Below are 22,731 nucleotides of genomic sequence, written 5' to 3' on the forward strand. Positions count from 1 at the left end.
TCACGGGGTTTATTTGCCAGAAAACGTCTGCCACGCCCCGAGGACCGACAGGCCGCAGTCTGCCCGTCAACGGTTCCTGGGTCCTCGACCGACCGCAGAGGCGCTCCGCGGGAACGCGGCTGGGCTCCGTGGGTCCGCAGGGCCGGCTGCAGCAGCGCGCGGGGGCGTGCCGACGTGATGTTTCGTGTACATTTCTGTTTCGCACGTGGGGAATGAAAGATGGTGCGCAAGGTGAGGGTTTTTAAATATGAGTAATTTCTGCTGGCTCTAATAAAGTCTTTGTGTGACCGGGGGAGCAGTTTGACCTTGTAGACCTTCTGCAGGGTCCTGGGTCCCCCGCCAGACCGTTCTTTGAGAGCCACTGTCTTGGGGAACGCTTGCACGGCTCCCTCAGGCTCCTAACCCTCACCCTGCAGGAAACTCGGCTTTTACCTAGGTTATTACTCACTGGGCCCCCACATGAGGTTTCTCGTGAACAAAAGGTTAAACAATTTTTTAATGAAAAATACAGTCAATAATATAACCGGGTAACATGTAAAGTTATCCTCTGGTTTTAAATTCCAAGGACCTGAAATAAACACTAAAACTGATCCCCGACTAAGTTTAGTCTACTTGCTTAAGACCTGGACTTTAGAGTCATCACCTGTATTAATTTTTAAAATACATTATATAAGATATCCAACAGAAATCATGACAACGGCTAACTCCCTTACCACACAATTAAGACTCTAAATTCCATTCAATTTCAGGTACAGATATAACAGTAATCTCGTGTTGAGTGGTTAATAAAAATAGTATACTAAGTTAATAAATTGGTTTTTAGAATAGTGACATTAAAATGCTGTTTCTACATCTTTTAGAATACTTGTGAGAACTTCCTTCACGTTTTGAAACACCTTCATCATGAACACTGACCCACATTTGCAGAGCCATTTTTGTTCGACATGCACGTAAGACCCACTCCAGCTGCTCGGCATCCCGGGAGGACCCTTCAGGGCCAGGCCCGGCCACTGTGCTGCCGCCGAGCCCCCACCTGGCCGTGCGAGGGGGCAGGGAGACCCGGGGCCCCTCGTGGCGGTACGCTACCGACACGAGCGTTTAACACTTTTGTTTCAATGTAAACCTAACCGAACAGCTGCAGGTTTCAGTTGCATTAAAGACTACTTCCACAGCTACGAATAATCATACATCAGACTTCTACTGAATTTAGCTGGAACACTGCACCTACATTTTGATTAGCACACAGCTCAAGAAAGACATTAACAGAGCTGGAGAGCATCTCCACGGGGCAACTAAGTTCGCCGGAAGTGTGCCACCGACTCCGCGCGCCAGCCGAGGGCACAGGCCCAGAGCAGCGCGCACGCCCCTCTGGTGGGCTGCGCAGCGCCCCGGGCAGAGCGTAGACTGCTGGGGGACCCGCCCGCGCTCCAAGCTGGAGAGAACAGAGCGTGGAAGCAGTACCAGAAAACTCCACACAACTTGAAAATGTTATAGAGAGTAAACTCCGTAACACCAGAACAAGAAGTACTCTCTTGGGGCTTAAAGGACATGGGCCCTGGAAAAATTAAAAGAGCATCCTCATTAATTGCTGAATACATAGGCCGTGTGAGCAATCTTTCCCCTCCCCATTTCTCTCTCCACCCCACCTCTCTCTCTCTCTCTCTCTCACACACACACACACACGCACACACACACACACCCCTCCGTTCTTTCCTGCCCGAGGACACAAGTGACACTCGGTGAACAGGTGCAGGACGAGCAGATGGGCCTGAAGGGAGAGCCAGGGGCCGGGCGGCAGGCAGCCGGGCAGAGCGCACCTGACGTGCATCGGGACGGACAGTGGTACGCGAAGGCCCCGAAGGCCGCGCCAGGCCAGGAAGAAGCACCAAAGCAGTTTTCACAAGAAGGTGACAAAGCTGGCATTTTCGTGAGACTGTTTTGGTTAGCCTTTGGCTTTAACGTTAAAACCAACCAGCATTAAGTAAAAGACGTGAGATTTCCTTATCTGCTTACTTATCTATTTATTTTCCCATTTAAACCTTTACGTGTGACCCGTTATTTGCATTATGATCCCAGGCTCAAAACTGAGTACTAAAAAGATACGCAACAATTAGGAAGAGAGTCTACTTGATAAAAACGAAAGCACGACTACCCATTTTTATTGGAAGTCTCAGAGCATTTATAAAATGTATGTCACTGTGCAAAAGAAGTATAAATAACACGTTGCCATCGAAAGCAACGCCACACCCTGAAAAGTCCTGCAAGTCTGGCCACCAGAGCCCCACCTGCTGTGGTGAACAGAACGCCGCTCACCCGCTAGCTGAGATCACCCCCGTGCGCAGCAGAAATGGGACGTGCACACACGCATCCACAGTCACAGAAGAACTCACTGCGGAGAAGCCCAACACACTCGGTTTCAGACAGTAACGGTACCTTACAACCTACACAGCAGTATAACTGAGAGAGTGAAAAACAGTGCATGCATCACAAACATTAAAACGTTCTAATTGCTACTTATAAACACCACAAAAGGAAGACTTTTGTAATTTTAATTGCTCAATATTTGTATGACTTAGTATTTATTTATAATGCTTAACACAAATTATCTTTTTGTGACAAATATTTCTTAAAATAAATTTTTAAAAATTCGCATCAATCTAGAAAGTCAAATTCAAATCACTGAAAATCTACTGTACGAAAACAACCCCGAAAGCAGCATGCTAGCAGCGCGTTTAAGGAAAGTCTTACCAGTTTCTCATCGACCGTGATGAGCTGCGCGTCCCGAGCCCGGTCGTGTGCCAGCCTCCATGTGGAAGTGCTCAGTGACCTGCAGTGCAAGATCCGCAATTTAAAAACGGCCCACGCGGTGAGCAGAGAGAGGCAGGCAAACACTCCACAGACGAGCTGCTTTGGCGCTGCCTGCCTTCTCACACAGAAAGGACAGACAGATGGAGAAGAGGGCACACAAGTCCCCTTCCTCCCCGGGGGGCTCTGCCCGCGGCCCGCCAGACCCCAGGCACCCCGCACCGGCGGGCCGCCAGCCCCCAGGGCCAGCCGCGCCCAGGGCCGCGCTGCTGTGCCCCCCGGCGTGTGCGGCTGGCTCGCACGTCCGGGAAGGAAAACGCACAGCCCTACCAACTCTCCGGGAACGCAGATTCCTCAGTGACGGCATCAGAATGGAAAAGAACCATCTCAATCGCATTCTTAACGGCACAAAGTAAAAGTTACAGAATTTAATGTGAACAAAAAGTTTCTTCACGCTAATTTCAAAACAAAAGTCGTTTTAAATAGGAGTCATTTGTATGATTGTTTTTAATTAATGTTATTGGTTTAGTCCTGAATCCCATTCCCAGAGCTGAAGGAATTCATACTGAAGGAGAACACGGTCGGAAGGAAACGCAAGGGGCGCAGGGTCTTCTAGCTCCTTCGTATCAGCATCTCCCTTCACCACAGGGATTTCTTCCGCCCTGAGAAATTACTTAAAGCCAACAGACCTGTTTATTTTACGTAGACAGTATACTCTGTGCTAATGGATGTCATAGCCATCGCTGTAACAATGTACATTTTAGAGTTTTCCAAAATATTCAGCAATCCTGTGTACACTTCTCTCTTGCAAGTTGGTACATACAGTTACGACGCAAATTTCCAAACCAACTGAATGGACAGTACTCAGCTCTGCAACATAACCCCTACCATTATTGTGCTGCAGCATAATCACCAGTAGCTGACACAGAACCTCGCGCCAAAGGCTCGACTTTCAACAGCCACGGTGCACAGCAGTCCCCGCCTGACGCCCAGCTTTCCTCTCGTGGTTTCAGTCACCCGCCGCCAGCAGCGCTCCCAAACGGGAAACCCCAGAAATAAACCCTCCCTGAGCTGTGAAGTGCAAGCCATTCTGAGAAGCGTGGGGAAATCTGGCCACCCCTTGGCCTGCGACACAGGTGCCCCCTCTTCTCTGCACGCACCCCCCCTCCACCTCGGCGCTCAGGCGCAGTGTCGTCATGTCGTCACCCCACATCCCCTCCCTCCACCTCGGGGCTCGGGCGCAGTGTCGTCACCCCACACCCCCAGGAGAAGAGCGCGAGGGCAGGACAGAGACACCGTTAGAGACACACACACACACACACACACACACACACACACGCAGACCTCACTCCTGTAACTCTCATTACAGTGTATAGCAATCGTGCTTCTATTTAATTGCTATTATTGTTCATTTCTTACTTTGCCTAATTCATAAATAAGACTTTATCACTGGTATGTATTAATAGCAAAAAACAGGAGTCTCAGGATGTATCCTCTGTGGATAAGGAGGGGGGGGACTACTGTACACAGCTTTATAGGGAATCTATTTACTAATAACACAACTTAAAGATAACCCATAATACAAAAAGGCTTGCTTCGTAAACGCATATTTTTAAAAATCTGTCATCTACTTCCCAAAATTAATGTAATTCCTTATCACTGCAAACACACTGCTCTGAAGTTTTATCTACACAAAATACACCCACATAAAATTATTTTAAATTATTTATACAGACAGTTAAGGTACAGGTTCTGGCTGTGATAATAGTTAAGAAGGAACATTAGCATTTGTTCACTAATGATTCCCGACTAGCCATCCCTGAGCATACACTTAACTTTCTAATGTCACAGCGCACCGCCCCACGGGACGATGACGACTGTCCTGGCGGTGTCTGCTTTCGGCCGCTGTGCGCGGCCTGCCTTCCCTCGGGCGGGTGCCCGTCTCTGAGAAGCCCGGAGCCTCGGTGTGCCCCGTGAGCTGACCTTCCTGCCCGCGCGGCTGCTTTGGCAGCGGGCCTGTCCCCATTTCTGGGCCTCGGTGTCCCCATTGATTCCAGGCCCACGGGATAAACTCTAAGGGCCATGCTGGGTGTTATCCGTCAGCATTACTAGAGTGCACCAGCCATTTACTACATTTGCGTTTCCTGTAAAGCTTCCCGTAAGAAAAGAAAACGAGGTATCCTAGAGATGGCCATCAAGAGACCTTATTTTTAGCTCTGGTTTTACTCCTGACTAGTTGTGTCTATGAGCAAATCGCTTAGCTCTCTGCATCTCAGTTTCACTCTGCAAATTTGTAAAATGAGAACTTGTTGCTCTAAAATTTCATCTAGTGATGAGTTCGTAATTCCAGTAAGTGGAATTGAGTATAGCTCTAGTTTAATAACCCCAATGGAAATGCTCCATGATAATTTCTCAACTCATAATCTCTTCTTTAAAAATCTAAGGAGTTAAAACTTTCAAAAACATAGATACCACATTTGCTCATCCATTCACCTGCTAGACATTCACGTGCAGGTTTTTGCGAGGATGTTTGCAACTCCTCTGGGTGAATCCCTAGACACAACGACCAGACTGTATGTCCTAATGAACAAAATGAACTGACAGGCCAAACAGAGACAGACTCGAAGGGAGCAGGCTGTCCGCTGGTCTGGGCAGGAGGACGCGGAGAGGCTGGGGGATGGGGGTACGGAGGGACAGAGCCAAAAAAGGAAGGACAGGCTCCCGGACGGGGACAGCAGTGTGCTGACTGCTGGCCGAGCGGTGGGGCAGGAGAGGGGGGTGTGGCGGCGGGTACAGGGCGAGGGAAGGAGACTGACTTGGGCAGTGAGCACACCATACAGTGCACAGACACTACGCTGTGGAACTGTGCACCTGAAACCCGTACAGTTTCGCAAATCAGTGTCACCCCGATAAAGTCAATGGAAAGGAAAAAAGGGACTTTGTTTAGCTTTGCGTGGAAGCGCCAAACTGTCTCTGAAAGTGGCTGTGCCACTCCGCATTTCCATCGGCATGGGTGAGGCTCGCCCTTCCCTTCGTCATTGCCAGGGTTTAGTGGCATCGCTGTTAATGCTGAATATCTGGGGTCTTCAGACTTTCTGTATAAGCTTAAAACAACTTTCTTTACAGCCACAAAGTACCGTGCTGGGGCTCTGACAGGACTGCACTGAATCCATAGCTCAAGCTGGGAAGAAGGAACATCGTAACAGCCCGAGTCTTCCTGTCCATGAGCATCTATCGGGATCTTTCTCATTTCTCTCATCAGTCCTCTAGTTCCACTCACATACACCTTGCAAATACTGTCTTCGATACTTCAAATATACTTTTCAAAAAGTCTCAATGGTAAAAAAATAAAAGAAGCCATTTGCACTGGAAAACAGTATCTGAATAAAAATAACATTACTGTCTCAAAGTTTCAACATTTTTCTCCCTTTCAGGCAAATTATCCTTACCAACTAAGAACCGCAGAATCCCCGTATCATTACCGCCGTTTGAAAACATGGCTTCGAACCTTCTGACACTCCTCCCTCCCACCAAGAGCTCGAGGCCCATGTCCCCTAACCCTAAACCTGAGCTCTGTGACTGCTGCTCAGCAACAACGAAAGTGGAGGTGATGCATTTTTCCAGGCTCAGGCCCTAACAAAGCGGCAGCTTCCACTTCCTCTCAGCACACTGTTTCCCAGGGTGTTCGCTCCTGTAAACCAGCCACCGTATCCGGACAGCCCAAGTGCCCCCCCCCCGCCCGAGAGACCCACCTGAAGAGGAACCAGCAGCCAATCCCCCTCTGCCAGACAGGTGAGTGAGCTGTTCGACCTGGGACACTAGCTCCGCCCCCCCCCCCCCCCCTCCCTCAGGCCACCCCAGCAGACACACCACCCGGAGTGGGGGCGGAGAGCCGCCTCCCTGCCACACCCCACCCAGAAAGCTGGGGTGAGCAATAAAGCCAATGCGAAGTGGGGTACTTTGTGTCTAACTACGGACAGCAAAAACATTCCTATAAATAACTGACTACGGCTTTATAAACATTAAAATTGAACCGGTTACTTCAGAGGACCAGAAATGTTTTGCTAGACTTCTAACAAAGTAGAATTCCAAATCCTATAGAAATTATTAAGGAATCAATTAATTCTCAGCTTTTTAAAGTCAATTATGTTTGCTGTCAATTTACTGCAAATTGAATTAACTCAAATTCACATTAAATCAAAAAATGTTCAGCTCCACACTAAACCAGAAGACAATATCACTGGGTTCTAGCTGAAATAATAAAACACACAGAGTCTCTATGTCACAATAATTATCTCAGTGTTCAAATATGTTGACATTTGAGTCAATCACCTTCAAACTGATCTTAAAGCTTTTCAGTATCGTGAAACATCCAAGAAAATTTAAATCTCCCTGAAAACACTGTGCTCACTAGGAAGCAGCACGGAAGCCCCGAACGTTAACGGGACAAACGAGGAGGAGGGGTCAAGGGTCTACTTCCCTGTTCTGGAAATTTCCAGAGGTAAAAGGTAAAGATCCGACAAATGCTTCAGTTAAGTTCAGTGGAAATTAACGTGAAGGCATTTTATAATCTACTCACAAACAAACTCCTTGATCCTGACAGATGTATTGCTTCAACTTCTAATCTTTAGGTCCAGTACTTGACACTGACTTTCACGTTCAACCGGCCGAGCTCGTGGACAGGAAGGGCGTGCGGCCCCCAGATGCCCTTCCCCACGTGCTTCCCAGCCGGCCGCGCTCAGAGCAGGGCCCCAGAGCAACTGCTCCCGGACACGGCTCCAGGCGCAGCCCCACGCTGCCCCTGGGTGAGGGTGTCGTCTGCGGACCAAGGAGAGCCTCGTGCGGGGGGGTGAGGGTGACCGGGCTCACACACTGGACTCTGACAGCACATGGAGGGGTGGTGAGGAGGAGGACTGGGCCAGGCTGCCGAGTGTGGTCACAAAGTAACCGGAGGGCGTGATGGAAAATGTCAAGTAAAGGAGAAATAAAAAATACACCCACGCTTATAGCACCAGGTTATCAAAGTAAACAGAAATAAGGTGAAAATGAAGGGAATAAGAAATATAGATGTCCTGGTGATGACAGTAATTATATTACAAGACATAAGTATATGCAAAGTTCACATTTACAAAGGTTAAATTACTGAGCTATTCTGCCCACTAAAGAATAATTCCACTGGCTTGGAATGGAACTGAGTTGCTTGCTCTTGGTACGTCTTGTAAATAAGTGGAAGCAAACTTACCACAAAGATGCCAGTTATTAACCTATAAGTTAATTATAATAATAATTTCAACTGAATTTTTATAAAATTAAGTGATTGTCATATGGAGGAAAAATTCACAAAAATAACTAAGAAAATCTGAAAAACAACTCCAGGATGGGGGGTGCTTTGCTGGCTAATGTACCGCAGTGCTTAAAGCACGCTGCGGGCCCAGGCACCCACAGAGCAGACACGCAGCCCCGGCCGGAACAGAGCCCGACTGCGCAAGCGTGTCGGCGCGCTACGGAGTACGACGGCAGTTTCCAATCAGAGGTGGAAGGCTAGTCAATAAATAATACTGAGACAGGTGGTTATCCTTTCAAAAATGTTTAAATCCTCATAAAATATCTACATCCTATACCAAAGAGTTCTAGATGGATTAATAGTGTGTTGTGTGTGCAAATCGCTGGAATAAAATATGAGAGTTTTTATACGTTTTAGAAAGAAAAGTTTTCTTAGGATGCAAAACCCACAAACTGAAAGAAAAATAACTTCTGAACAACAAAAAGCACTAAACACTAAATGAGCAATGATCAGAGGTAGTAAGTACAACACACATAGCAGATAAAAGACAAATACCTACAATATATTAAGAACTCTCAGAAACAACTCAAAAAAGGGAAATGAGCAGATATAAACGTGGGTAGATATTAATACCAGCTGTGTCAATAGTCACTTTAAATGACAATGGTCTAAATATACCAACTGAAGGGAGCCAGAACCCAAAAGAAACCCATGTTGAATGTAAAGACACGGATAGGTTAAAAGTAAAGAGAGATGCACACCAGGCTAACAGTAACCAAATGTTCCTGCAGCAGTTACAGCATTCTCAAACACAGTGGACTTCCAAACGAAAGAACACAATGTCAGGAATAAAGAGCAGCACTATGTCAGGATAAAGGGGTCAACAAGCCTTGCGGCACACGCGCCAAACGAGAGAGTGTTAGAACCCGCGAGGCGAAGCCCGAGAGAGTGCAAGGAGAACACACAAATCCATTATTAGGCCTGGAGACGGCAACACTCTCCGAAGCACAGACCATCAACAAGGACACAGTTGAACTGAACAGCTCCATCAGTCAACTGGGGTTCATTGACATTTATGGAATATTTCATCCAACAGCGGCAGAACACAGACTCTCCTCAAGTACACACGGGACACTCACCAAGACAGGCCCAGATGGTGGGCTATAAGACACAGCTTAACAGTTTAAAAGACTAGAAACCACAAAATGCACCCTCCCAGTCAAGAGTGGAATTAAACTAGAAATTAATGACAGAAAATTGGAAGATTCATAATTATTTGGAGATTTAAAAACACACTTCTGAACAACTTATGATCCAAAAAGCCTCAAGAAAAACTAAAAAATATTTTGAACTAAATTAAAATAAAAATACAACTTTTAAAAATTTGTGTGACAAAGCCCTGGCTGGTGTGGCTCAGTGGATTCAGCACCAGCCTACCAACTAAAGGGTCACCAGTTCGAGTCCCAGCCAGGACACACGCCTAGATTGCAAGCCAGGTCCCAGTACAGGGCATGTGAGAGGCAAACACACACTGATGTTTCTCTCTCTTTCTCCCTCCCTTCCCTCTCTAAAAAATAAATAAATCAAATCTTTAAATAAATAAATAAATAAATAAAATCTAAAAGGAAAAAAAAACTTGAATCAGTAAGTGATTACCTTCCAAAAAAGAAAGCACCAGGCCCACATGGTTTCCTGGTGAATTCTACCGAACATTTAAGAAGACATAATACTAATTTTCTACAATCTCTTCCAGAAAATAGAAGCAACAGAATTATGTCCTTTTTCCATGGAACCAGCATTACTTTAATATCAAAACCAGATAAAGATATTTTTTAAAAAGGAAAACTGCAAATCAGTATCTCTTCCGTGCCCGGATACAAAATCCTTAACAAAACTTCAGCACATCAAAGCAGCTTACTACTCCTGTTTCATCTTGGAGAGCTCGTCTAATTTTTTTTAAAGGCCATGAATTTTATCTTCATTTATCTTCACTTTGAAGTATCCCAACTTGTTGCTTATTTACTTCAGCTTAGATAACTTTTGGTTTAAAACTTCTAACTGCCATAAAACCATTGGGAATGTTTGTATGATAAATATATTTAAAACAAAACAAACAATAAAATCAATCACAAAAATATGCTGAATTTATAAGATGTGTTAGTTGAACAGACTGGCATCCGGGCAATGTTACATCACAAAGAAAGCTAACTGGGCCTGCCTGGTGTGGCATAGTGGATTGAGGGCCAGCCTGCAAACCAAAAGGTCGCCGGTTCAATTCCCAGTCAGGGCACAAAGAAAACTAGTTGGTAGGTTTTACTTTTCAGTTCAAAAATGAGTACCTGTCCATTGGCAAATCCGGCCTTCTTGACACACTATTTTTTAAGGCTGATTATTACATGATTAAAAATACATTTAGAAGAAAAAAGTCACCAACACACAGACTTTGACTTCATGAAACAATTTGGAAAATGGTCACTCAGTCACTTCGAGCTGGTCAGACCCAAGTTAACATTCCAGATCTGCCACTTAACAGCAATATGATCTAGAACAAACCACTCCCAGCGCTGCACTTCAATCTCCCCGTCTGCAGAAGCAAGGATAATAATGCCCGCTAGAATGACTGGCAGAATTAAATAACACGTGAAGTAATTGGGATGGAGTGTCCGGTGTAGAGAGAAATAAATGCTCATTTCTTTTGCTCTAGAAACATGCAGGGCCAGTTCATTCAGTGGCAAGGGAGGAAAGGGAACTCTACAAAAGATCAATAAACACTCTCTTCCAGATTTCCTCTAAAAAAAAGTGAACCGCCAACTTTTCCTTTCTGCCCAATTAACCGCACAGCCCACCGACCCCATTGCTTCCCATGCCCTCTCGTCCCCGCGGCCCCCACCGCGGTCACGGGCACGGGCTGGCCTCCCCTTCCACACCCCCACGGAGTGGGGACCAGGCGTGTCACTCCTCTGCTTCACGTCCTTCCCTGGCCGGGGGTGACTCATCTCAGAAAATGACAGTATTTAGGGACCAAGTACCACACACACAATTCACTTTCAGAAAAGAATATATGTGCACTTTGCTCATATACATTTACATGTACATATACTCACGTACACACCTTCTGCCTGCCTATCACACATCTAATGCATATATGCAAAATGAGCAAAAAACAGAATATGAACAATGTCAAGTCTAGGTGGGGTTACGGATTCACTGTACTCTTCTTTGCATGTGCAAAGATTTTAATATGAAATTGTAAAATTGATAGCAAAATGAAAACTATTACTATGCTTCATTTGTGGAAAGTGTAAAATGAGAATATATTTCTTGCATATGCACAGGCAAACTCCAAGCGTAAGAAATTAGTGACAGGGACTTCTAGAGGAGTGGGGGGACAGTGGTACCTGAGCAGGTGGGGTCAAAGACCAGGGGAGACTCACCCATTACTGTACTTGTACGCACAGCACTCAGCGATGGCATCACCTTCAAAATGCACTGCAAAGTAACGCTGGCCGTATTTTTACTCACTGCACATGGTCACTGGGAGGATTAAATGAGACAACGTACACAAAGCTTTGCGAAGTACTTGGTACTTGGTCAAGGGTAGATAAACGTTCGTTAGTCCGGCTGCTGAAGAAAAATCTTCAGTATTAATGGTGCCATCGAATGTGTTCAAGTTAAAAACTTAATTTTAATCCACTCTTGGGATGGTTAGTTGCACTCTCCAAAAGAGTCTAGCTTATGGACATGAATTTCAAAGACCATTATCAAAATGTGTACGAGTTTTGTGCTGGCACAAATCGAGACTGAGGTGACTTTTCCTGGGTAAAAGGAGGGGCGCCTGAGACGCCACACGGGCGCCCATGCACGGGGGCGGGGAGCAAGCACCCGGCAGGCTCCGCTGGCTGGACCTGCAGAACAGCGCAGAACAGCGCTCCAGGCCTGGAGCCCCTCCGGGCCCGCGGCCGCCCACGGCCTCCCACGGCCTCCCACGGCCTCCCACGTCCGGGAAGACGCTGCGGCCTGCGTGCCCAGTCCTGCCATCTGCCCGCTGCTGCTGCTGACCACTGGTGGACCCATCCTCTCCTCGCAGGGCCTGGGGGCCAGCTGCCAGTGGGGCCTGCTCCCCGACCTGACCACGGGCCATCCCTGTCATCGCAGGGACCCCGCCTGTCCAGGGTACCCCTCGTGCAGCCGCTGCGACGAGGAAGGGAGAGGCACACAAGGAGCACTTAGCACTGCGCCTGATACATCCCGGGTACCGCGGTAGCAATCATCGGTGTATTATTGTTCAGAAAGTACGGTTGGTAACTTAACAACTACGTTCCATTTAGATGTTTTAACTTTTTATTAGCTGAACCCAGAAATGGATGGCAATTCTAAGACATGGATTCAACTCCAAAAAAAGTTCAGATTAAAAGTAACTAAACAATAATTTGTTTCCCTAAACAGCTACAGTAGATGCCTGCTACCTATGACCTATTTTAGAGCAATTATTTTTTGAAATAAGGTATAAATCAAGGAAAGATTTAGTAATAAATTAATGTAACTAGAGGTAAGTTCTTAAAGAAAAATTGAAAATACTTGTTAGAAAGTAGTGTCCCTTTAAGATACAGGGCAGACGTTTATTTATTTATTTTTAAAGATTTTATTTTTTTATTTATTTTTAGAGAGGGAGGGGAGGGAGACAGAGAGAGAGAAACATCAATGTGCAGCCGCCGGGGCCATGGCCTGCAACCCTGGCATGTGCCCTGACTGGGAATCGAACCTGTGACACTTTGGTTCGCAGACCGCGCTCAATCCACTGAGCTATGCCAGCCAGGGCAAAAATACAGTATCTTTAAAAAATAATTCACGTCCGTAAACTGAACAGACCTATGGACTTGTTTCAGTAATTTCCAAAAGGACTTTAGAGATACGTGTACAGTACAACCTAGACTTTACCGCCTCACGCACGCAGCACAACGCCACAGACAGGCGCACGTGCACAGAAGGACAGGAGGAGGACACGAGCAGGACACGAGCAAGTCCAGTCCCGCACACCAAGCCCCACAGCGGTCAGCGCAAGGCAGGGCGCGGCCTGCCTGCTGCTCCCTGACCCGCTCCCCAGGCCTGCGCACCGTTCAGGACAAACTCCACAACTGCTGCAAGCTTCACCCAGACACAGTCAGAGACCTGCAGACTGCTCGACCTGAGCAGACTGAACCTCTCCCTGACTTCCCTGAGTGAGTCACTCAACGAAAACACCCCCGTCTATGCCTTTTAAACAAGTGCTGTTAGAATTGTATATGCAATTGGATTTCAATCACAAAACTAGTATCATCAGTAAGACAATGAGACATGTGACCAGTACTTTTCCACTGACTCTCCAAAACATTCCACAATTACCTAAAGACGACTTTTTAGGAGTTAAAATGTAATTGACACATCACAGGGCATCAGCTTCGAGTTTGCAGAAAAGGGCCCCGCGCTGGTGTCTGCTGTGCGACGGCCACCGCGGTCCGTCTGGTCACTGCCCAGCACCACGCACAGCCGCCATGTCTTTCTCTCGACGAGAACCTTTTACGGTCTGCTCTCCCAGCGACATGCGGGACAACCGTCCTGACTGCAGTCGCCGTGCTGCACCCAGCGCCACGCCTCCATGCGAACACGCTCTGGCCACGCTGACTCTGGCCACGCTGACTCTGGCCACGCTGACGGATGCCCAGTCAGTAGGACACTCTCTGAGGAGACGTTTGATGATCTGGAAGAGTTAGTGCTTACAACTACAAAATCGTGCATCTGTGTTCAGAAAGCCCAGCTGGACTCCGCTGACCACATACGTCTAAGCATGAATACCAAGATTATAACTCTTACTCCGAATCCGTCAACCATCTACTAAAACATCCACGTCTCTGCACAATGCTACGCCCAGCAGCTGGCTTTCAAGGTTCTCCTGGGGAAAGGCAGACGTGGCGGCAATAATTTCACTGTCACGGCTCTGAATGCGAGTGGGGATTTCTATGACACCGCGCACCCGAGGTGCTCCGCTGTGCGAGGAGGAGCAGCTAAGCTGCGCACTGCGCAGAGGAGGCGTGGCGGGGCCGTCGGGAGAACGTCCCCCACCACGATGCTGCCTGTGCTGCCCAGGTCCTTCGTCTTCACTGAGCATTCCGTGTGACAAGACTGAGAGGGGAAGTTAAAAACAACTCAGCATATTAATTCACACGTGTAGTGCCTATTACGTGTGGCACAGTCATGACAAACATGTTCACGGTTTATTTTTAAATTAGGTAGAACACCACAAAACCAGTAGTTTACATTTTGGTTGAGCCCTGGCTGGTATGGCTCAGTGGATTGAGCAATGGGATGTTGGGAACCGCCCTGCCTGGTATCAGAAGCTGTAACCCCCGCCAAGGCGAAGGCTGAGGGAACGACCTTGGACCATAAGCCACCAAGGAGACAAAAGCTTATCTCCCTGGCAGGAGCGCCACTTCTGCTCCTTTCACTTCACCTTGCCTGGCCCCCAGAGCTTGGTCAGTTAGCCAATGACGGGTAAGATTCCCCAAGGCGGGAACAACCTAAGACAGGCACGATCATGTAGGAGGCCCCCAAGAAAGGACTTTGGGGGCTACAGCAAAAGGGGGTGATGGACCCTGCCCCTTGGCTTTAACAAAGCCTGAGTCCTCCCTGTCTGGGAGAAAATCTCCTTATCTCTTGGCTGCCTTACTTCCCTTGCTCCACCTAAGCCTGAAACAATGACAGAGGGTGGTGCAGCCCTGTGCTGGAAAGGGCGGGTTCCCCAGGCAGTCAGGCCTAAGAAAGAATATGTAAAATCCTGTGAAACCTGCTTTGTTTAGAATGCTCTCAATTAACTGATAAGGGTCCAAGAAAAAAGTAAGTTTGTTCCTCAAAGTTTTGCAGCTCTTTGACCCTGACTCAAAATAGGCCCTTAGACTTCCTTGTTATCTATTGTTTGATCCTCACCTTCTGGCAATGAGTAATGAGCTTTACCTGAATTCCTGTGTAAACGAACCCAATAAAAGCCTGCCCGAGCAGGAGAACGGGGCATTCTCCACTAGAGAGAGTGGCCATTTCGTACATATTTCCCCACAGGACTCGATTGTCTGTGTGTATGTTTTTCTTGTGTTTCGACGAGCATCTGCAGCCATGATGGATACTGCTGGCCCGGTATCCGTCACAATGGACTGAGAACCAAAGAGTCACCGGTTTGATTCCCAGTCAGGGCACATGCCTGGGTTGCGGGCCAGGTCCCCAGTAGGGGGCACATGAGAGACAACCACACGCTGAAGTTTCTCTCCCTCTCTCTCTCCATTCCCCTCTTTCTAAAAATAAATAAAATCTTTTTAAATAATTAAATTAAAACTTCATTTAAAAAATTTTGGGTTGAAAAGACATGCTTTTTTTTTTTTTTAAATTTAAGAAACAGACACAATTTGTTGTTCTACTCTTCCATGCATTCATTGGTTTATCCCCATATGTGCCCTGAACTGGGGACTGAACTCCTAACCTTGGCATATCAAGTTGATGCTCTAACCTACTGAGCTACCCAGCCAGGGCATAAATTCTTTATCTTTAAAAAAAAATGCTTGCTTTTCCCCCAATGCTTCTTATTTTGTCTCTTCCTAACTCTCTCCCAGTAAATCAAATTAACAGTAAAATTTAACAGTATCTACAATATTCTGAAATGCCTTAAACCCTAGATTCTATTTTTTATTTGCTGTTATCTCTAAAATAAATAAAACTGAACAAATTTAAGTAAAATCATGTGTTTAATGTGGACTGTAACAGCGGAATGTTAACCCTCAATCTCAAAAGTCAGAGTTTATTCTGTAAAGGAAGCACTCTGCCATTCCAAAATCTGTAGCATAATAGCTACACAGCTGTTTATTACAGAAAAAAACTTTTTACCTTACTATTGGCAATTATTTAAATTTGTAATACATTTCCATCTTCTCCATTATTTGGTAAAAAGCTCTGAGGTACTAGTGAAAACCCACGTCACACGAAGAGCTGACGGAATCCCACTCACACGTTTAATAAATACTGCCTTAAGACAAAGTCTGCGATACAGTCATTCAGGGCAAGGAGGAAGCAGGGCGCACGATGGAACTGTACACGTAAGTCATCCCTTTTCAGTGCCCTGTGACATCGGTGTCCACGACAGCTACATTTAAAACCCACGCAGCACGTCATTGGAGGACTAATATCGCACATGCTATCCTGCTTAGGATGCTGTGAAGTGTTTTCTAGACGTGTACGTTTCTCCACGACCGAACGAGTGCACGGATGCCCGCCGGGTCCCCGTGGCGGGCTCACCGCCGTGTCAGGCCGTGGAAACACGGGGCGGGGGGCGGGGGCAGTCTCTGCCCCCGAAGCGCTGGAGTCCAGCAGGAGGCCCCGACGAGGACCCCGGCGACCACAATGGGGCGCAGAGGTAAGAGCACTCGGCCCTGCAATCACTGCCCGAGCCTGAGAATTCACACCCTGCCACCCCTCAGAGACAGTGATGCGTCCAGTGCCCCGCGAGGCCGAGCGGACGGGAAACAGGCAGAGGGTGCAGAGGTGGGGCAGGGCAGGGCTGGGCCCAGCAGGGCAGGCAGGGGAAGCGGGAAAGCACTCCACGCAGACAGACCCTCCGTCAGGAGCACATGCGCGCAGGTGCAGCACCCCTAGACCGCTGCAGCTGGGCGTGTGCCGGCTGGGGCTGGGCCGGAGGGCGCCCAGGGGCCCAGGCGCGCCGAGCAGACCAACCGCACGGAGGAGGCTCCGCGGGGCAGGCTGAGCAGCCGGCCGCTGTCCTACGGGCAGTGAGTGACAAGGGCAAATGCAGGCCGCGGCCGGGGGTCCAGGCGGTGAGGACGGAAGCTCGGTGAGCGCGAGCGGCAGGGCTGGGACCGCGGGCCCCGTGACAGCGGGTCTGTGGGAGAGGGGACGGGAAGGGCACGCCGCTGGCCGCGGGGCCGGGGGTGACCACCAAACTGTGCCGGACAGCCGCGTGTAGAGGGCCCGGTTGGCTCTCAGGGCCCCAAGCTCCCGGCAGAGACGCTGAGCTGCATCGGACGGAAGAGGAGGCCCGACGCCCGCGTGCAAGGCGAGGCAGGACCGCAGCAGGAGCGGTTGGTTGTCTCCGGACGCCGCCAGGGCGTCCCCGGCCCCGGTGCAGACCCGCCCACGGCCCCTCAGGGACGCCACCCCGAGCACCGGAACGCAGCGCTGCTGCTTCGGGCGCGCGCCGGATGGCCACTAAGGAGGAGGATGAGAGAATCAACTTGCACGTCTAAGGGTTTAAAAAATATTCTGTGCTCGCTCTCAGTTGCCAGGTGTGTGTGCTGACCTCCTTGGGTGGGAAGTGTGCGTGACGCGAACTACACGTGCGCATTTAGGTTTCAGCGTGGACCGACGGCAACCAGAGTCCTGTGGACAGAGACAGACAGGGAGGGTGCCAGGTTCCCATCGCTGCCGTAACAAAGGGGCACCAGGTGGGTGGGCAAAAACCACACAACCCGCTCGCTCCCAGCCCTGGAGGCCCTCCACCCAGAACAAGCCTCCCGGAGCTGGCAGTCCATGTGGGAGGGGGGCCGGTCCCCTCCGCAGGCTCCAGGGAGCACCTGCTGCTGGTCTGCCCCAGCGCCGAGGGGCTGCCGGCGCTGCCGGCCGTGGCCAGGGCGCCCTGGTCAAGGCTCCCGTGCTGGCACTTCTGTCGCCTCCGGTTCCTCCTGCACGGCTCTCGGGGGAACGGTCTGACTACACGGGGCCTGCTACAACAATCTAGGACAATCCCGCACCTCAAGATCCTCACTTCACTGCACCCGCAAGTCCGCAGGTTTGGGGACCAGGAAGAACACACGGGGTGGGGTTACCCGGCCCATCACAGGGAGCGCGCAAAGAATGAAGGTACTGGTAATTCTCCAGTTCTTGCATTGGATGGCAGGCCCTCACAAGTTCATGTTGCCATTGCGCTTCCTGACACATATGTGTCATGTAAAACACTTTTAAAAAATAAAGAGCTATAAACGAACACAGAAATACTGACAGTTCAAGGAATGGGCATTCAAAAGGAACTGAGAAGAAAAACAAAATAGAAGTCAAAGGAAAAATCTTTCACGAACGAGAAAGTTATCTTTTGGGAGTGCAAAGGTCACGTAAGATAAGGAAAGAGAAGGGTCTGTTCATGCAGCAACAGGTCACCGACAACCCTGACCGAAGCTGTGCCCACGGAATGACGGTGCTGGAGACGGACCGCGTGATGCTGAGGGTGCCTGGGAGGTCACAGTCCGGAAGCAGCCAGGGGCAGATCACTCTCTTACAGACTCATGCATGAAATACTGCTAATAAACAGACAAAATCCAAGACGCTCTGACCATCCAGAAAGAGGAACTAGGGTCAAGGAAGGGTTTATGAAAGGAAAGAAAAAAGGTGAGGAAGGGAGAAAGGAACAAAAAGAGAAAAAAAAGTCATACAAGAAAAAATGATGATGATGATGATGTTACAATTTATTAGGCACTTAGCTCATGCCGCACACTGTCCTAAGGACTGTATAGACTATATGAAACGGATTATTAAGTCCACGTTATAAGGAGAAAAGAGACACCAAGTGGGCAGAGAGACAGGAAACACCAGCGCTGGGATTCAAATGCTGGCAGAGCTGACTTCGAAACGTGTGCGCCCGGCGACTCCGTCACACCCGTGTGATGGGTCCAGTGGAGCAGTTTTGGTGTCGGAGCGCAAATACAGCCGCGGCTAATCTCAGGAGTTAACAGAAAACCTCTGGGAAACAGTTTTTCCCAAAGTTAAAGTCCAGGTAAGAGATTACAGTAAGAGATTATTAAGGGGCTTGGCCACGTCAACGGCTTGAATTCAGAGCCAATAAATGACCTATCAGATTTATCATTAGCGCAGCCCCCCAAAGAGGTCACAGAGACCCCTGAGTCATCGCGAGGAAGCCTGTGACCCACGCCTCTGGCGCTCCTTCTCTCGGCCGCTGGTCACTTCAGTGGCAGGAGCTCAGACTCAGGCCGTCCTCCGACGTCCCACCCCACGTGACCCTGTTCTGCCTCAGGGTATGCAGGACCCCAAACAGAGCTCAAAGTAGCAAGAGTTAACACCACCTGCAGCCAAAGGGGAGTCGGCCCAGTGGACAGTGTTCGCGCCCTCCACCTGCCACGGGGACAACACGGAAAGGCACCGTGTGCTCCTCCGGGGCTTCCAGGGGCACGGGGCCTCTGCCGTTCACAGCAGCGGTCTCGGGATCCCGCTTCTCCCCCCTCCTCCCTCTCCCCTCTTGCTTCTGGCCTCCTCACTGGCGGTTCCCAGGGCCGCACCCACACCCGTCTCCCACTCGCCTCCAGGGAACACCAGCCCCAGAGAAAGCCGTGCACAGACCCCGAGGAACAGTCCTGTGGCCTCTGCTTGAACACTTCCACCTACACATTCACCCCCACAGCAGAGGCGGCAAGGCCGTGCCTCCTGGTAACGCCTGTTGGAAAGAAACACAAATATTTGTTGACTGAGTGGACAAATTTTAGCAAGCAAAGTCTTAGAGTTCATTAGGAAAAAAGGTTAAGAGGTCAGCCTACACAATATATACAAACAGTATTTGTTCCCTAAAGACATCTCAATATAAAATACAACTGTTCTTGACTTTTGTTCAGGATGGCCCACCTCTCATTACACCTGAGTTCCTACGGCCTGCTTGTGCATGACACAGCAGTATAATTAGCATTACAAATAATGCCTATATTACATCAAATCCTACTGCAACTGAGTCTGCTTAATCTGACTTAATTGAGTACTTAGTTCCCCAAGATTTCCCACCCCCCCAAGATTTTTTAAACTTGGTACCGGAGACACGGAGTTTCAGTCCCCACCTGGTAATAAAGTTACAAGATACAAGCCTGAAGAAACTCCCATCAGGTATGGCACCTGCCACACAGGGAAAAACACCATGGGACAGCAGCCGTCACCCTGGCTGCAGACTTGCCTGCCCTTTGCATTGTTCGGTAGTACCTACCGATTCCCTCTGCCAGCCTGAGCCAGTCATCTGAGCGTCTAGGTTTTCGTCACTTGTAACCAAAAGGTGTAACATCAGAGCCAGCACAAACACAGCGTCGTATAAAGCCCCACACTCTCTGCGGAAGGACTACAGAGTCTGGGGCCTGGAAACGCAGCGCTGGTTTAACACGCGTGAGCGCACACATTTCTAGAGAGCAGTCACCAAAACTTTCACCAGTTACTCAAAATAAACCTCTGACTCCCACACTCTCTCAAAGTAGTTAAGATTTAGTGGTCGACGGTCTAAACCACTGACTCAATGTACTTTCCTACCCACTTACATGTGCAACAACCTCGCATCTTTTATTAAGTGCCATGATTTTCAACTAAGGGCAAATGTATTTTGAAATCCTTTCTTTGCCCCGTTCCAAGGTTCTAGTATGTGAACTCCTCCCTTCCTCCCACCACAGTTAAGAATTAATGGTTTACAATCTGATCACATAAAGAACTTTTTGAATCATCTTTAGGTCTTTTCAATCTATTCCGATGTGTTACGATGCAACATACATTTGAAATCAGTTTAAAAACAGTCCATCACGGGATGGCCAACCCCACGAAGTGGTAAGGTGAGATGCAGCAGTAAGCGCTGTCCACCCCGCCTGTCTCTCCAGGGAGCTGAACAGCTAGTTTGCAGACTCTGAGCGTAAACAGCCAGGTCAGGGGCAGTCACCGGACTCCAAAGGACCGCGCCCCCAGCAACGAGCTCACCCCGTGTTTCCCCCCAGCACCCCGTGCCCGAACTCAGGCAGAGGAAACCCGCAGTGGGCACCGCTCCAGAAGCGCTGTGTCCTAGGGAGCTGGTGACGGACGAGGAGAAATCACCCGTATTTTTCTCTCCCGCTCGCTCCTAAAACCCGCACCAGCCAGAGGCCATCCCACGGCCTCACGGAACCCTGCTGGAGCCAAAACTCTCAGGGCAGGAGATCTCCTCTCCATTCACCGAGGCTGTGACTCCCACAAGGCAGGGCCGACACCCGCTGCTTTCCTGCGTCCCGTGCCCTCCGGCCCCTTGGCCACTGCTCAGCACACAGGCGCGGGCCTGCCCTGCACAGCATGGCAGCGGGGGCTGCAGGTCTCCGCACGGGACAGGGAGCTGGGTTTTCAGGACACAGTGGCATGAAACTAGAAATAAGTTACAGAAAGACAGGGAAGTCTCCAAATACTTGGAAACTAAACAAAGCGTCTCTAAATAATCCATGCATCATAGAGGAAGTCTCAGGGGAAATAAGAAAACATTTGGAAGCAAACAAAAATGCAATATTTCGAATTTGGAGGGATGAAACTAAAGCAATTCAAGATGAGGAAACACTTCCCAGCTCATTTGATGAGTCCAAATCTAAGCAAATACAGCGTAAAAAAAGAAAACCATAAACCAATATCCTTCATAAACATTAAACGTAAAAAAATATTAGCAAATCAAATACAGGGATATATAAAAAGAGTTAAACAACATGACCAAGTGGAGTTTATCCTGAGAATGCAAGGCTGGTTCAATATTTGAAAATAATCAATATAATTCACCATATTAACAGTCTGAAGAAAAAAAAGAATATATCAATTGATATAGAAAAGCCATTAGACAAATTGTAACACCCATTCATGACAACCATTAGCAAACTAGAAGAAAACTTCCTCAATCTACAAGAAGCATTTCTACAAGAAAAAAAAAAGCTTCCATATAACACTATACTAACGGTGAAAAACTGAATAGTTTCTCCAAAGATTGCTAAATGGCAAGAATATCTGTCCTCACTCTTATCTAACATCCTTCTGGAAATCAAAAGAAACAAATCTTGAAGATCAGACCAAAAACAAATACACTGACCCTGTACACAGACTGCAGGACTGCCGACTCGACGATCCCCGAGAAGGTGACGGACGCGCGCAGAGCCCACAGAGGGGAACAGCGAGGCTGCAGGACACCAAGGCGGCGCCCGAAAACCAGCCCCGACTCCGCACGCGGCAACGTGCCGTCAGCGCTGACGTTTCCGAACAACAGCGTTTACCACAGCTCCCCAAACTGGGATGCCCAGACATAAGTCTGACAAAACATACACGGGATCTGTACATTCAAAACTATGAAACACGACTGAAGAGAATTAATAAGTAAGTGAAGAGGTACACCATTGTTTATGGCCTGGGAGACTCAACGTAGTAAAAACGACAACTCTCAAAGGAATGAACAGATTTCAAGCAATGCCATTCAAAGTCCGAGCTGGGCTTCTCGTAGCTATAGGTGAGCTGAGTCTGAATTTTAGCTAGACAGAAAGGCAAGGGAAGTAGAATGGTTTAAAAGAGCCTGAAAAAAAAAAAAGAAAGAAAATTGGAAGAATCGCAACTAGTCAGTTACAGCACGTATTTACTGTAAAACGACAGTAATAAGGAAGTGTGGTATTGCCAAATGAACAGAGTAGAGAATACAACAACAGACCCAGACAAATGTAGCCAAGTGTTGACAAAGATGCAAAAGCAATTCAATGGAAAAAGGATAACCTTTACCATAAATGGTAAAACAAGTGTGCATCTATACACACAAAACTTAACCTCAACTTAAACCTCACACCTGACACAAAACTCACTTGAAATGGATCAGC

General features: G+C 48.4%; 1 protein-coding gene across 1 annotated transcript in view; it reads right to left on the reverse strand.

Moving 5' to 3' along the window:
- NDUFS4 (NADH:ubiquinone oxidoreductase subunit S4) overlaps positions 1-22,731 on the reverse strand; it is a 75,922-nt gene that overhangs the window by 43,865 nt on the left and 9,326 nt on the right. Inside the window, exon 2 of the mRNA XM_045839958.1 lies at positions 2,749-2,827. Coding sequence (XP_045695914.1) covers positions 2,749-2,827 — 79 coding nt within the window. The remainder of the gene's footprint in view (positions 1-2,748; positions 2,828-22,731) is intronic.

The sequence above is a fragment of the Phyllostomus hastatus genome, unplaced genomic scaffold, assembly GCF_019186645.2.
Source record: "Phyllostomus hastatus isolate PE091 unplaced genomic scaffold, TTU_PhHast_1.1 phas_contig_329, whole genome shotgun sequence".
NCBI lineage: Eukaryota > Metazoa > Chordata > Mammalia > Chiroptera > Phyllostomidae > Phyllostomus > Phyllostomus hastatus.